Consider the following 16963-nt stretch of genomic DNA (forward strand, 5'->3'; position numbering starts at 1 on the left):
AAGCTGACTCCATTACAATAACGAGCCACAATGATACACTGCCACATTAACATAAGGCTATACGGCACAAACTTTTCAGCAAATACAATCCGTTTTACAGCACAATTCATTTGCCTTTCAAATGGATGCCATTCATCTTCAGCATGTCATCTGAATGTCTTTGTTGTTGCTTTGCCCCAAAAACATGCAAAAACGATACATTTCCATTGCTCAATATGAAACTTTAACAATGTATTTGAAGAATAACATGAGCTCTTAAATCTGTAGAAAATATGTTCGTTAAAAAGCCTCGGTCACATCGCTACAGTACTGCACGTCGCAGTGTTTCACGTCATTCTCCCTCTAACGAGATTGTTCCATTAGATGGAATTGCCTGCATCACTCAATGAAATACAATTTTTGATTTTACTTTCTCTCCTAGCTATCCCCTGCCCCTTCTGCTCCCCCCCCCCCCCTCTCTCTGTCTATCTCCTTTTTCCTGAAGTAGCCTACTGCAGAGAGAGAACTGCATCGAAAAAACACACCGGAAGACATTAACTACCTCAGTTCTACAGTGTGATAGCAGCAAATTCAGATTCGTAAGACACAGCCTGGTGCAATGGCTAACAATCTGAGCCATCCACGTTTCCTCTCTCAAACAAAGGTAAGCGCTTTGATTTCTCGAGGGAACGCTGTGGGAAAGCAGAGGTTGTTCTTATTCAAGTATGCTAGCCTACAGTGTTTCGTTTACATTGTTTCATATAGCCTTTCGCGGAATACAGCAGAATGTTCATTATAGCTAAGTGTAAAGTAAAATGGCAAAATACACTTTTTGATATTGTCATATGCAAAGTTCGGTTACGTAGGCCTAATTCTTGTATGACAGACTGCAGGGCAACTGTGAGGAGGATGTTGGCAGGGAAACCCACTTTATTAATTATAAGATGCTACTTACTGCTCAGTCTCATTCATAGCTTACGTCTGAAGTTTACCAGATTTTTCAGTTGAATTGCCTTTGAAACTATACTGACAAAAATGATGCGCTTGGTGTTTTTGTTGGAATGTAGTGTCTATGCTTGACTTTGCTTTATAGTCCGTGTAAAAAAATGTGCTTCAAACCATCCAGATACACTACTTGGAGTATTTGGGATACTAAGCTAAAATGTAGGCTAAATTCAAAGAAAACAGTTTGGTTTTAGTCCTGTTACATCAAGGCTAACCCTTTAGACATACCCACCAAGTAAAGTCATGATGCCCATGATATTTGTTCTTTATTCAAATAAAATTGAAGTCGATAGTTGCTACTGTCTCAAATCTCTGCAAGTCTGAAACAAGCTCTCGTCTGCGGTGAATGAGTATCAGACGGCCAGTCACCCCGGGCGCTTGAAGCACTCTGCATTACCGCCAAAAAGAGCGCAAGGCTGCGGGTACAGTAGCGAGCTGGGTACTGAGTCAACGATTGATAGACTACCAAAGAGAACGTCCAGTGAAGCGGAAATGTGCATCAACGTGCTCTGTAGTAGGAGAATTATAAGCTTGCTTGGTAACATTTAAAGTGTCTTCAAAACGGCTTGACATATTTTCATGTGAGGTGTTGTCTAGCTGGACAGTTGGTGGGAAATATGAGACAATTTTTCTTTATCCTCACTTGACTTTTAATGGTGTTGACAGCAAAATGAAGTAATGTGTAGGCCATGGCTTTCAGATGGCTTTTCAGGAAAAAGCTAATGGAAGAGGAAAGGGCTTTCTTTTTCACATCAGATCACCAATCAATCCTGTATCTTATATGCTTGACACACCCCACTGGGCACAGACTCAATTCAAAGTATATTCCACATTGGTTAAACTTAATTTCATTGAAATGATGTGGAAACAACATTCATTCAACCAGTGTGTGCAAGGTGAGCCAAATCTAAACCCAAACCATTTTCTGCCAGGTGGACCATACACTATAGGGGTACATACTGTACACACTTCCAGGGGAACTAGGACCCCTAGGGGTACTTGGCCTACCTACAAGGGGTTCTTGAGAAGACTCATGAGACCATAGGCCTACTTGTGAAATGCACATGAGGGGGTACTTCAGGGGTACTCCGGGTAGAGCACAATTTAGTTGGTGGTACAGTAACTAAAAAAGGTTAGGAACCAACCACTATAGCAACCCCACTTGACTCAAAGCTACATCCTTGAGAGGTAGTTAAATGACACTGGCCCAATGACAATTCAGTAAAAGTGGAGGCTCCAAATAGACCCAGTGCGTCAGCCTTGTAAGTCACCCGGTCTAAGCACTAAGCAAATGGAAAATGTACAGATAAATCATTTGCATATATCTGGAATGAGTCAACCCGGTAATTACTTGGCATTGTAAAATAATGTTATTCAGCCACGTCCTCTGAACTCGCTTGCCCATCTTCAATTAACATTTGAACCACAGAATTGAATCCTTGTTTTTCATATTACTGGAATACTTCTCTTACTCAGGATACCCACAGTATTGGTCTTTATCAGAGCAAGGTTTTTCCTGCACAAATTCTCACATATCTTCACACATGCATGCCTCCATTTTCACAATTTTCTCTCATGTTGTATTTTGGGTTTGCCTCTTTCCAAACGGCTGTCAACCTGGTGAAGCACAGCCATAAACTATAGTGTAAAAGCTGCATCCAGCAGCAAGTGGTGTGCTCTCCAGCTTCTCTGTTAGGGCTCTCTGTGTTTCCTAGCTTGGTGGTAAGGGGCTGGCATGGCTGGGTGACCATATGGACCAAACAGGAACCAGTGTGTGTTCTCTGGGAGCCAAGGCACATACACTGTTTGGATCATCCCACCCTTCCTGACTCAAATGTAACTCTGCTAAGTATTATGTGACATAGTTATAGTAAACGGGAACTAGGTGATATTCTAATACAAATCCCAGAGATCAGTTGCAGTTATCTGATATATCATTGGCCATTATACCCTGCATCTGTGAAATCAGCTGGATGTGCTGTTCAGTTAATGCATTGTATTTCAGCCTTTAGTTTTATTGTAGGACACACTGTAGTGTGGGGAGTTGAGTGCATATACAAGTGCCATTAATTTTGACCAGCACTGTCACGTGATATCACAACACTATTAGTTCCATTCAAATTAAATCAAAGTTTATTGGTCGCATAAACAGGTTTGCAGATGTTATAGCAGGTGCAGCGAAATACTTATGTTTCCAGTACTAACAGTGCAGTAATATTTATCAATACAATAACAATACACACATAATCCCAAAATAAAAAAAAAATCAGAACGAGCAATATCAGAATGAGCAATGCCCAAGCCCGGAATATATATCTATATATATATAAATTGTGTGTATAGACAGCATGGACAGTCTATGAATAGAAAAAAGATGTGTACAGCAGTATTAATATAGGATGAGCCATGACTAGAATACAGTATATACAGTACATATAAAGTGGGTAAAACAGTGTGTAAACATTGTTAAAGTGACCAGTGTTCAATGTCTATATATATACATGGGGCAGCAGTCTTTAAGCTGCAGGGCAGAGTACCGGGTGGTAGCCGGCAAGTGACAGTGTCTAAGGTGCCAGGCAGAGTAACTGGCAAGCTATGGAGAGCCATTTGGTTGTGGGCGGTGCAGTTGCCCTACCAGATGGTGATGCAGCCCGACAGAATGCTCTCGATGGTTTATCTGTAGAAGTTCAGCAGGGTCTTAGGAGTCACGCCGAATTCCTTCAGCCTCCTGAGGTTGAAGAGGCGCTGTTGCTCTTCTTCACTACGGTGTGGGTGTGGTGGGACCATTTCAGGTCCTCGGTGATCCTCTCCACTGTGGCCCTGTCGATGTGATTGGGGGCGTGCTCTCTCTGCTGTCTCCTGTAGTCCATGATCAGCTCCTTTGTTTTGTTGATGTTGAGGGAGAGGTTATTTCCCCGGCACCACTCCGCCAGGGCACTAACCTCCTCCCTGTAGGACGTCTCAGCATTGTTGGTGATCAGGCCTACCACTGTTGTGTATACACTAAGTCATAAGGGACAGAGAGTACAGGAGGGGGCTGAGCACACACTGCTGTGGTGACCCCTGTGTTGAGGATCAGTGTAGAAATGGTGTTGTTGCCCCGCCTCACCACCTGGGGGCGATCCGTGAGGAAGTCTAGGACCCAGTTGAACAGGGAGGGTCTCAGACCCAGGGCCACTGCAGTGGTGAGGGAACTGTTCTATCATTATTGGCAGGAGATTGATTGAAGTCAACATTAAAATTAATAATTCCAGTTATTATAGGTTAAAAGGGGATTGCCAACCTGCAACAGCAGTACGAAGTAACCATAAAAGTTGACTTTAAGCCGTTCGCCATTATCAAATATCCTTGTGAAGGTTGACTGTACTACAGAGCACTATTGAAGCAGGTTTCTTTCAGGGGTAATCTGTGTACCTACATGGCTAGTGGGCCTCATGTTCTCTATTCTCCTTCAATCTCTCTCACTCATCACTCTCTTCTCTCCCTTCAACCCTCTCCTCTTTCCAGTTACCCATCTCATCTCTCCTTCCTCCTCTCCCCTTCATCTCTCTCCACTCCTCCTGTCTCCATTCCACTCCCTTTTCCTATCCCTCTTTATACATCCCTCTCTTTTTTTCTGTATTCCACCATCTCTCTCTCTCCATGTAATGTCATCAGGATCTCCTAAATGAATACCTCCCAGGCCCAGGCTCTTTCTTGCAGATGAGGTCATGCGGTCTCCATTTTGATGGGATTACGTGCTGGTCGGTCCATTTAGAGATTGGACCTGCCCTGTCTGATGCTGATGGAACAAACCAACTACCAAACCGTCCACCCACACTTATCTTTCAAAGGGGAGGACACTCACAAGTCAAACATGACTAAGACTGAATACATTAAAATATAGATTGCATCCCTGACATTGGTTGAATGTGAAAGTATGTGACAGGATATTGAATAAAAAACAGTGTGGATGAGTCTAATAAGGAGCATAAGTTGCTAGTATTTCCATCATAGGATGTTTGCACTTGCATTCACATTGAACCACAGAATTAAAAATAGTCCAAATGCAAGTGGAGTGCATACAGGGAGGGCAAGGACACTGGCAGCTAGCTTGTTTTTCATTACTGCTTTGCTTTGTGTGCGTGAGTGAGTATGTTTGGTCCAGTCTGTCATTCAGACTGCACAAAGCAGGCAGCATTGATGATCTATTATGATCTTATGAAAACATATGAGGCGTTTACTGCCCTCAGTAGGTGTTGGTCAGGAAACCAGTAAACTCCTCTTGCTACAAGGTAGCTTTTGTTTTTCATTCTAACCACCAGATGTACTGTGCATTCGGAAAGTATTCAGGCCCCTTGACTTTTTCCACATTTTGTTACGTTACAACCTTATTCTAAAATTGATTAGATTCGTTATTTTCCTCATCAATCTACACACAATACCCCATAATGACAAAGCGAAAAAACAACAACAACAGACATACCTTATTTACATAACTATTCAGACCCTTTGCTATGAGACTCAATTGATTGGACATGATTTGGAAAGGCACACACCTGTCTATATATACCAAGCCATGAGGTTGAAGGAATTGTCCGTAGAGCTCCCAGACAGGTTTGTGTCGAGGCACATATCTGGGGAAGGGTACCAAAACATTTCTACAGCATTGAAAGTCCCCAAGAACACAGTGGCCTCCATCATTCTTAAATGGCAGAAGTTTGGAACCACCAAGACTCTTCCTACAGCTGGCCGGGGAGCAATCGAGGGAGCAATCTGGGGTGAAGGGCCTTAGTCAGGGAGGTGACCAAGAACACAATTGTCACTCTGACAGAGCTCTAGAGTTCCTCTGTGGAGATGGGAGAACCTTCCAGAACGACAACCATCTCTGCAGCACTCCACCAATCAGGCCTTTATGGTAGAATGGCCATATGACAGCCCACTTGGAGTTTGCCAAAAGGCACCTAAAAACTCAGACTATGAGAAACAAGATTCTCTGGTCTGATGAAACTAAGATTGAAGTCTTTGGCCTGAATGCCAAACATCACATCTGGAGGAAACCTGGCACTATCTCTACTGTGGAGGATGGTGGTGGCAGCATCATGCTGTGGGGATGTTTTTCAGTGGCAGGGACTGGGATACTAGTCAGGATCAAGGCAAAGATGAACGAAGAAAAGTACAGAGAGATCCTTGATGAAAACCTGCTCCAGAGCACTCAGGATCTCAGACTGGGGCAAAGATTCACCTTCCAACAGGACAACAACCCTAAGCACACAGCCAAGACATTGGAGGAGTGGCTTCGGGACCAGTCTCTGAATGTCCTTGAGTGGCCCAGCCAGTGCCCGGACTATTCTGGTTAGAGCCAGTTTGCGCTGTTCTGTGAAGGGAGCAGTACACAGCGTTGTACAAGATCTTCAGTTTCTTGGCAATTTATCGCATGGAATAGCCCATCATTTCTTAGAACAAGAATAGACTGACGAGTTTCAGAAGAAAGTTATTTGTTTCTGGCCATTTTGAGCCTGTAATCGAACACACAAATGCTGATGCTCCAGATACTCAACTAGTCTAAAGAAGGACAGTTTTATTGCTTCTTTAATCAGGACAACAGTTTTCAGCTGTGCTAACATAATTGCAAAATAGTTTTATAATGATCAATTAGCCCTTTAAAATGCTAAACTTGGATTAGCTGACACAATGTGCCATTGGAACACAGGAGTGATGGTTGCTGATAATGGGCCTCATCAAGCATTTCGCTACACTCGCATTAACATCTGCTAACCATGTGTATGTGACAAATAAACGTGATTTGATTTCTGTACGCCTATGTAGATATTCCATACAAAATCAGCTGTTTCCAGCAACAATAGTAATTTACAACATTAACAATGTCTACGCTGTATTTCTGATCAATTTGATGTTATTTTAATGGACAAGAAATGTGCTTTTCTTTCAAAAACAAGGACATTTCTAAGTGACCCCAAACTTTTTAACGGTAGTGTATTTCCCTTTAGTCCAAAAGGTAGACTCATTATGCATGAGATCAGATCCAGCAAATTGTCCTCAAATCAAATCAAATCAAATTTATTGGTCACATACACACGGTTAGCAGATGTTATTGCGAGTGTAGCGAAATGCTTATGCTTCTAGATCTGACAGTGCAGCAGTATCTAACAGGTAATATCTAACAATTCCACAACACAACCTAATATCTAACAAATTCATCAACAAAACCTAATATACACACAATCTAGTAAAGGAATGGGATGAGAATGTATAAGAATAAAATATATGGGTGAGCAGTGACAGAGCGGCTAAGATGCAATAGATAGTGAAGGATACAGTATACATTATATACATATGAGATGAGTAATGCAAGATATGTAAACATTCTTAAAGTAGCATTATTAAAGTGACTAGTGTTCCATTTAATAAAGTGGCCAATGATATCAAATCTGTAGAAATGTGCTCTCTGTGCTAGTGGTGGCTGATTAACAATCTGATGGCCTTGAGAGAAGTTGTTTTTCAGTCTCTCGGTCCCTGCTTTGATGCACCTGTACTGACCTCGCCTTCTGGATGGAAGCAGGGTGAACAGGCAGTGGCTCGGTTGGTTATTGTCCTTGATGATCTTTTTTTGCCTTCCTGTGACATCGGGTGTTGTAGGTGTACTGGAGGGCAGGTAGTTTGCCCCCGGGGATGCGTTGTGCAGACTGCACCACCCTCTGGAGAGCCTTGCGGTTGTGGGCGATGCAGTTGCCGTACTAGGCGGTGATACAGCCCGACAGGATGCTCTCAATTGTGCACCTGTAAAAGTTAGTGAGGGTTTTCGGTGACAAACCACATTTTTTCAACCTCCTGAGGTTGAAGAGGCTCTGTTGTGCCTTCCACTTTTGTGTCATCTGCAAACTTGATGATTGAATTGGAGGTGTGCAAGGCCACGCAGTCGTGGGTGAACAGGGCATACAGGACGGGGCTGAGAACACACCCTTGTGGGGCCCCAGTGTGGAGGATCAGTGGAGTGGAGATGTTGTTTCCTACCTTCACCACCTTGGGGCGGCCCATCAGGATGTCCAGGACCCAGTTGCACAGGGCGGGGTCAAGACCCAGGGTCTCAAGCTTAATGATGAGATTGGAGGGTACTATGGTGTTGAATGCTGAGCTGTAGTCAATTAACAGCATTCTTACATACATTTTTTTTCTCTGTTTCCTTCTTTTTAAACTCTCATTTAAATCTCTATTACAGTGTCATCTTTAAATGCAGGTTGACATTTATTGTCACGAGTCTTGTCTTGGAGGCAAAACTGAGTGATTTCCCCTTAGATAGGCCAGATACAAAGTTATATATTGGCTATATTGAAAAAATGTATGAAAATACAGATGTGCTTTTTGGTCTTAGTTTAAGGTGAGGGTTAGGCATTAGTGTTAGCAATGTGGTTAAGGTTAGGTTTTAAATTTGATGACTTTATGGCTGTGCCAGCTAGTTACCACTCTGCAGACCTACTTCCAGAACAAGATTCATGGCAAAAAATGCTAACCTGCTAACACCATAAACACTTTTCTCAGTTTGTGAAAACGTTTTATTAGTGTCAGTAGCCCGGTAAAATGCCTTAAAATCATGTCTTGAATCTGGTCATTTGTCTGCGGATTAGTTGGAAAGTTGCAGCCACGTAATAGTTGACCTAGAGTTTTTTCCCCAGTCTAAAGAGGCTGAAGGAAAGCAGAGGCACCATCCATCACCCAGACAGAGGCTAACGCCAGACCAGGGCCTATTTCAAGCCATCCTCAGACAGTTCACAATAATGGTAGCTGCACGTCTTGTGTTAACCCTCTGTATGCCAGTCCACTCAAATCAAATCAAATCTTATTGGTCACATACACATATTAAGCAGATGTTATTGTGGGAGCAGCGACATGCTTGTGTTCATAGCTCCAACAGTGCAGTGGTATCTAACAATTCACAACAATACATACAAATCTAAAAGTAAAAGAATGGAATTAAGAAATATATAAATATCAAAATCTTTCCCGTGACAGAGGAACCCCACTGGGCCAATCTCTGGGAGTGGTATGGTAAATAGCAGTGCGTATGCCCCTGTTGATCTGGCGGCCTGTGCTGTCTCAGTCTCGTCAGTCAGTGGTGGTCCGGTGAGGTGGAGTGTGAGGGCCTAGGTATGCGCACAGGTCTTCACTGATCCTCATCACCACTGACAGGGCGGCTTGGGCTATGCTCTACAGACTCTCTGACAGACAGACACTGGACACACACACACACACACCCACAACACACTGTGTGTGTGTGTGTGAGTGAGAGAGAGAGAGAGAGAGAGAGAGAGCATGTGTGTGTGTGTGTGTGTGTGTGTGTGTGTGTGTGTGTGTGTGTGTGTGTGTGTGTGTGTGTGTGTGTGTGTGTGTGTGTGTGTGTGTGTGTGTGTGTGTGTACTTTGTATTTAGAGGTGCGTGGTCACCCAACTCTTGACCTGCATGAAACACTAGGAAGCGTCAATGTCTTGAGAGTCTGTCAGGGGTCTTGACAAGCCACTGGCAGGGCCTGACTCTGAGTTCACATAACAGAAGCAGAGTTCTAAAATATAAACTGCAGAATGGGATCCAATAGGAGAGTAGTACAGTATAACAGACGGGTTGAGACAGACAGGTTTTCATATTAAATCCCAGAAGATGGTTATTTAACAACACCTAACCCGAGTGTCCTCTGTAATACAGCTCAGCGATGTTCATCTAAATAAGGTTCTCTGTAAAAAAGAACAGTCCAATAACAAGAAAGACAAAGCAGTAACACAGGACCCTGCTACTAGAGACAATGATAAATAACACAGGCAATAGGGGTACTGAAAAATGAACAATACATATAAAAGGATCATTGGTCAGAAGCCAGCCAATGAGCCAAACGGGATAAGCAGAGTCACCTTGAATCAGCGGTGTCATTTTGCCCAGTAAAATTGGCACTATGGGAGTTGGAGCCTGGGCGGTGATTTGTGGCCTCCTGACAGGGCTTCATTGTTCATTAGGCCCCGTAGAGAGCAGCTCAGAGACACGCTGGACGGACGACCTCAAAGACACCCTCAGTCTCTCACACACCCTCATTCTCTCTCTCTCACACACACACACACACACACACACACACACACACACACACACACACACACACACACACACACACACACACACACACACACACACACACACACACACACACACACACACACACACACACACACACAATCATCAGAGTCCGTGGGCTCTGTTAATCAAAAATACCACAAATTGTATAATTTCATCATTTTAATTTGACAAAATAAGGACACACCTGTCTCCAACAGAATCAGCCTTCTTCCATTGGAGGGTTTAGTAAATCCTAGGTTGACAGTTTCCAATATACCTTCTCTTCCCACCAATCCGTAATGTATATTTTATGCAAGCTATAATATGAGAGTGCAGCCAGGGAGATTAAGTAAATCTGTGATATACTGTAGGTCTTAGTTAACACGTTGATCACGCACAATAAATCATGTTACATTGCAGGGTTATGTTGGGGTCTCCACCAGCCAACCCAGGCCTCTGACGACTGGGAGGGTTTCCCCCTGCCTACTGTGTGTGTGCCCTAATTAATGTGTATGAAATCAGTGACCATGCCAAATCAATTTCCTTCCAACACCCACTGTTTGTGTGTGTGTGTTGGTGACACAGTGGTCATTTGCCTTCAGTTTACCCGTGAATCCTCCCCTTGCATGGATTAAAGGATGACACTAAGGTTCTGCTTGGGTCGCCACATCCACTGTAATATACCAGCGCTTTATCAAAGACACATTTATTTGGGCCAGAACCTTGTTTATTAGTTCCTTCTCCAACACAAATTAATAGGATTTGGCACATTTCCTATCTCTGTTTAAGGCCTGAGACTGAAGTCGACTCATGAAATATAGAACAGGAGAGCTCTCCGGGAAATTGAATGTACTTTGTGAATATAAACTGAGAGTAATATGCCAAAGCCATTTTCTTCACATCACTCAAAGAAATTATCAAAAGGAAAGGGAGCAGGCAGGCAGGACAGTGAGTGAATGTTTAAGAGAGTTTGGTGTCTGTGCTGTTTCTGCATCACTGTCTGGTTATGAATGTAGCTGTGGAATTCACCTTATCTGACTGGAACCTTTCTGCCCCCCCCCCTTTCTGTCTCTCCTTTCTGTCTCTCTCCCCCTGTCTTTCTCTCTCTCCCCCTGTCTTACTTTCTCACCCCGTCTTTCTGTCTCTCCCCTGTCTCTTTCTCTCCCTCCTCCTGTCTTTCTTCCCCCCCTCTTTCTGTCTCTCCCCCTGTCTTTCTGTCTCTCCCCTGTCTCTTTCTCTCCCTCCCGTCTTTCTGTTCCCCCTCTTTCTCTCTCCCTGTCTTTCTGTCTCTCTCTCCCCGTATTTCTGTCCCCCCTTCTCTTTGTCTATTTCTCCCACAGCCGGACCAATGAACACCACAGCCAGTGAGGGTATCTTCCTGTGGTGACTGCAGAGTCCAGGGTTTTTCCCTGTTGCATCTCCAGATCCACCACTCTGCTTCACTCTGCTCTGCTCCCAAACCCCTCCACCAGCTTACATCCATCCCCCTCTGCCCCCTTCATACCCCCCTGTACTTCCACCCCTGAACCTCCATCAGAGTTATAATGGACGACAGCTACGATAACAGGACATCCTTAGTGAAGGGGGCCAAGGACATCGCCAAGGAGGCCAAGCGGCACGCCGTGAAAAAGGTCAACAAGGTCGTGGACAGCGCCACAGACGAGTACTCCCAGCGCAAATACAGCCGTTTCGAGGACGAGGTAGACGCGGGGGACGACTTTTACCATAATCCCCTGAGGCAGGACGGAGGCTACAATGACAACGACCAGGCCAGTGATGCCAGCGATGCCACAGAGGGCCATGATGACGAAGATGAGATTTACGAGGGGGAGTACCAGGGAATCCCAGCAGCTGAAGACAGGCGGGCCAGGGAGGGGCAGGTGGCTCTGGGGCAGCCCGTCACAGACAGCCTGAGAGAACGTAAGGAGCTGGAGAAGGAGAGGCAAGCGGACGAGGAAGAACTGGCCCAGCAGTATGAGCTGATCATCCAGGAGTGTGGCCATGGCAGGTTCCAGTGGCAGCTGTTCCTGGTGCTGGGCCTGGCCCTCATGTCGGATGGGGTGGAGGTGTTTGTGGTGGGGTTCGTTCTGCCCAGCGCCGAGACGGACATGTGTGCTCTGGGTGGCTCCAACTCCAGATCTGGATGGCTAGGTAAGGGGTTTGGGGTTTGGAGTGCATGTGTGTGTTCATTTGTGTGTAAAACATCAAATCAAATAAAACTTTACTGGCCACATACACATATTTAGCAGATGTTATTGCGGGTGTAGCGAAATGCATGAGTGCTATAGCAGGTTTGTGTAAGAAGGAGACAGGATTAAATTACTGTTGTCCACCTAGACTAGGCTCAAATCCCTGTCATTCGCGTGACGAACAGATAAAAAAATGTAAACAATTATTTCACCTTTATTTAACCAGGTAGGCTAGTTGAGAACAAGTTCTCATTTGCAACTGCGACCTGGCCAAGATAAGGCATAGCAGTGTGAACAGACAACAACACAGAGTTACACATGGAGTAAACAATAAACAAGTCAATAACATGTTAGAAAAAAAGAGAATCTATATACAATGTGTGCAAAAGGCATGAGGAGGTAGGCAATAAATCGAATAATTACAATTTAGCAGATTAACACTGGAGTGATAAATCATCAGATGATCATGTGCAAGTAGAGATACTGGTGTGCAAAAGAGCAGAAAAGTAAATAAATAAAAGCAGTATGGGGGGTGAGGTAGGTACATTGGGTGGGCTATATACCGATGGACTATGTACAGCTGCAGCGATCGGTTAGCTGCTCGGATAGCAGATTTTTAAAGTTGTTGAGGGAGATAAAAGTCTCCAACTTCAGAGATTTTTGCAATTCGTTCCAGTCGCAGGCAGCAGAGAACTGGAAGGAAAGGCGTCCAAATGAGGTTTTGGCTTTAGGGATGATCAGTGAGATACACCTGCTGGAGCGCGTGCTATGGGTGGGTGTAGCCATCGTGACCAGTGAACTGAGATAAGGCGGCACTTTACCTAGCATAGCCTTGTAGATGACCTGGAGCCAGTGGGTCTGACGACGAACATGTAGCGAGGGCCAGCCGACTAGGGCATACAGGTCGCAGTGGTGGGTCGTATAAGGTGCTTTAGTAACAAAACGGATGGCACTGTGATAAACTGCATCCAGTTTGCTGAGTAGAGTATTGGAAGCTATTTTGTAGATGACATCGCCGAAGTCGAGGATCGGTAGGATAGTCAGTTTTACTAGGGTAAGTTTGGCGGCGTGAGTGAAGGAGGCTTTGTTGCGAAATAGAAAGCCGACTCTAGATTTGATTTTGGATTGGAGATGTTTGATATGAGTCTGGAAGGAGAGTTTGCAGTCTAGCCAGACACCTAGGTACTTATAGATATCCACATTTCTAGGTCGGAACCGTCCAGGGTGGTGATTCTAGTCGGGCGTGCGGGTGCAGGCAGCGAACGGTTGAAAAGCATGCATTTGGTTTTACTAGCGTTTAAGAACAGTTGGAGGCCACGGAAGGAGTGTTGTATGGCATTGAAGCTCGTTTGGAGGTTAGATAGCACAGTGTCCAAGGAAGGGCCAGAAGTATACAGAATGGTGTCGTCTGCGTAGAGGTGGATCAGGGAATCGCCCGCAGCAAGAGCAACATCATTGATATATACAGAGAAAAGAGTCGGCCCGAGAATTGAACCCTGTGGTACCCCCATAGAGACTGCCAGAGGACCGGACAACATGCCCTCCGATTTGACACACTGAACTCTGTCTGCAAAGTAGTTGGTGAACCAGGCAAGGCAGTCATTAGGAAAACCGAGGCTACTGAGTCTGCCGATGAGAATATGGTGATTGACAGAGTCGAAAGCCTTGGCCAGGTCGATGAAGACGGCTGCACAGTAATGTCTTTTATCGATGGCGGTTATGATATCGTTTAGTACCTTGAGCGTGGCTGAGGTGCACCCGTGACCGGCTCGGAAACCGGATTGCACAGCGGAGAAGGTACGGTGGGATTCGAGATGGTCAGTGATCTGTTTGTTGACTTGGCTTACGAAGACCTTAGATAGGCAGGGCAGAATGGATATAGGTCTGTAACAGTTTGGGTCCAGGGTGTCTCCCCCTTTGAAGAGGGGGATGACCGCGGCAGCTTTCCAATCCTTGGGGATCTCAGATGATACGAAGGAGAGGTTGAACAGGCTGGTAATAGGGGGTGCGACAATGGCGGCGGACAGTTTCAGAAATAGGGGGTCCAGATTGTCAAGCCCAGCTGATTTGTATGGGTCCAGGTTTTCCAGCTCTTTCAGAACATCTGCTATCTGGATATGGGTAAAGGAGAAGCTGGGGAGGCTTGGGCGAGTAGCAGCGGGGGGGGGGGGGGGGGGGGGGGCTGTTGGCCAAGGTTGGAGTCGCCAGGAGGAAGGCATGGCCAGCCATTGAGAAATGCTTGTTGAAGTTTTCGATTATCACGGATTTATCGGTGGTGACCGTGTTACCTAGCCTCAGTGCAGTGGGCAGCTGGGAGGAGGTGCTCTTGTTCTCCATGGACTTTACAGTATTCCAGAACTTTTTGGATTTAGAGCTACAGGATGCAAATTTCTGCTTGAAAAAGCTGGCCTTTGCTTACCTGACTGACTGCGTGTATTGGTTCCTGACTTCCCTGAACAGTTGCATATCGCGGGGGCTCTTCGATGCTATTGCAGTTCGCCACAGGATGTTTTTGTGCTGGTTGAGGGCAGTCAGGTCTGGAGTGAACCAAGGGCTATATCTGTTCTTAGTTCTGCATTTTTTGAACGGAGCATGCTTGTCTAATATGGTGAGGAAGTAACTTTTAAAGAATGACCAGGCATCCTCAACTGACGGGATGAGGTCAATATCCTTCCAGGGTACCCGGGCCAGGTCGATTAGAAAGGCCTGCTCGCAGAAGTGTTTTAGGGAGCGTTTGACAGTGATGAGGGGTGGTCGTTTGACCGCGGACCCGTAGCGGATACAGGCAATGAGGCAGTGATCGCTGAGATCTTGATTGAAGACAGCAGAGGTGTATTTGGAGGGCAAGTTGGTCAGGATAATGTCTATTAGGGTGCCCATGTTTACGGATTTAGGGTTGTACCTGGTGGGTTCCTTGATGATTTGTGTGAGATTGAGGGCATCAAGCTTAGATTGTAGGACTGCCGGGGTGTTAAGCATATCCCAGTTTAGGTCACCTAACAGAACAAACTCTGAAGCTAGATGGGGAGCGATCAATTCACAGATGGTGTCCAGGGCACAGCTGGGAGCTGAGGGGGGTCGGTAGCAGGCGGCAACAGTGAGAGACTTATTTCTGGAGAGATTAATTTTTAAAATTAGAAGTTTGAACTGTTTGGGCATAGACCTGGAAAGTATGACAGAACTTTGCAGGCTATCTCTGCAGTAGATTGCAACTCCTCCCCCTTTGGCAGTTCTATCTTGACGGAAAGTGTTATAGTTGGGTATGGAAATCTCAGAATTTTTGGTGGCCTTCCTAAGCCAGGATTCAGACACGGCAAGGACATCAGGATTGGCAGAGTGTGCTAAAGCGGTGAGTAAGACAAACTTAGGGAGGAGGCTTCTGATGTTGACATGCATGAGGCCAAGGCTTTTTCGATCACAGAAGTCAACAAATGAGGGTGACTGGGGACATGCAGGGCCTGGGTTTACCTCCACATCACCCGAGGAACAGAGGAGTAGTAGGATGAGGGTGCGGCTAAAGGCTATCAAAACTGGTCGCCTAGAGCGTTGGGGACAAGGAATTAAAGGAGCAGATTTATGGGCGTGGTAGAATAAATTCTGGGCATAATGTGCAGACAGGGGTACGGTGGGGCACGGGTACAGCGGAGGCAAGCCCAGGCACTGGGTGATGATAAAAGAGGTTGTATCTCTGGACATGCTGGTCTCAATGGGTGAGGTCACCGCATGTGTGGGAGGTGGGACAAAGGAGGTATCAGAGGTACGGAGAGTGGAACTACGGGGTCCATTGCAAACCAAAACAATGATAACTAGCCTGAACAACAGTATACAAGGCATATTGATATTTGAGAGAGACATACAGTAAGGCATAAAGTGATTGCAGGTCTTGATTGGGAGAGCTAGCTAAAACAACAGGTGAGATAACAGCAGCTAGTCAGCTAACACAGCAACAGCAGGTAAAAATGGCGACGACTAGGCAGAGAGGGTCGGATTAACTACACACAGATCCGACAGATAGCCGACAGAGCCGACAGATAAAACACAAATAAACAGAATGGAGTACCGTGAATTAATGGACAGTCCGGCAGGCATCAGCTATGTAGCCAAGTGATCATAGTGTCCAGGGGGCAGCCGTAGATGGAGTAGGGAAGCCACCACTAAGCTAGCACGCGGCGTTTAAAGTTAGTAGCCCGGGGGGTGGTCTGCTCAGACGGAGGGGGTCTGCTCAGACGGAGGCCGGTTGAGGGCACAGCGGATGGGGTATTCGTCTGCAGACCAGACGTGGTCGTGTCGACAGAGAATCCAAGCTGGATGGCGATGGCGAAAGCGAGGTTGTGATTGTAGAATTGTGTTTGCTAACTGGTGCTAGCTTCGTGGCAGTGGCGCTAGCTGCGCTAGCTGGAAGCTAGCTGTGAGGATCAGAAGTAGTGGCTCAGGGATTACGGCAGGAATCCGGCGTTGTTGTCGAGAGACAGTCCGATGCTGGTAAATTGGTGAGTAATATCCAGGCTAATAATAGGACTGGTGTCTGTGAAGAAGGTAAAAGCTGCTAGCAGCGGCTATTAAATGGCTAAATTAGCTTGTAGCTGATTAGCTGGTTAGCTACTGGGGGTTCTTGAATGTGTTCCAAAGTTAAAAAATAATAGCGATTCCGTATCACATTGGGTGAGGTAGGTTACCGGAAGGTATAATCGAAT

The 16963-nt window shown here is 45.5% G+C and overlaps 1 protein-coding gene across 1 annotated transcript in view; it reads left to right on the plus strand.

Moving 5' to 3' along the window:
• The first annotated feature begins 343 nt into the window (after window positions 1–343).
• Window positions 344–16963, plus strand: part of LOC129826469 (synaptic vesicle glycoprotein 2C-like) — a 57936-nt gene continuing 41316 nt past the window's right edge. The window contains exons 1-2 of the mRNA XM_055887231.1: window positions 344–643; window positions 11421–12231. Coding sequence (XP_055743206.1) covers window positions 11625–12231 — 607 coding nt within the window. The 5' untranslated portion in view covers window positions 344–643; window positions 11421–11624. The remainder of the gene's footprint in view (window positions 644–11420; window positions 12232–16963) is intronic.

The sequence above is a fragment of the Salvelinus fontinalis genome, chromosome 28, assembly GCF_029448725.1.
Source record: "Salvelinus fontinalis isolate EN_2023a chromosome 28, ASM2944872v1, whole genome shotgun sequence".
NCBI lineage: Eukaryota > Metazoa > Chordata > Actinopteri > Salmoniformes > Salmonidae > Salvelinus > Salvelinus fontinalis.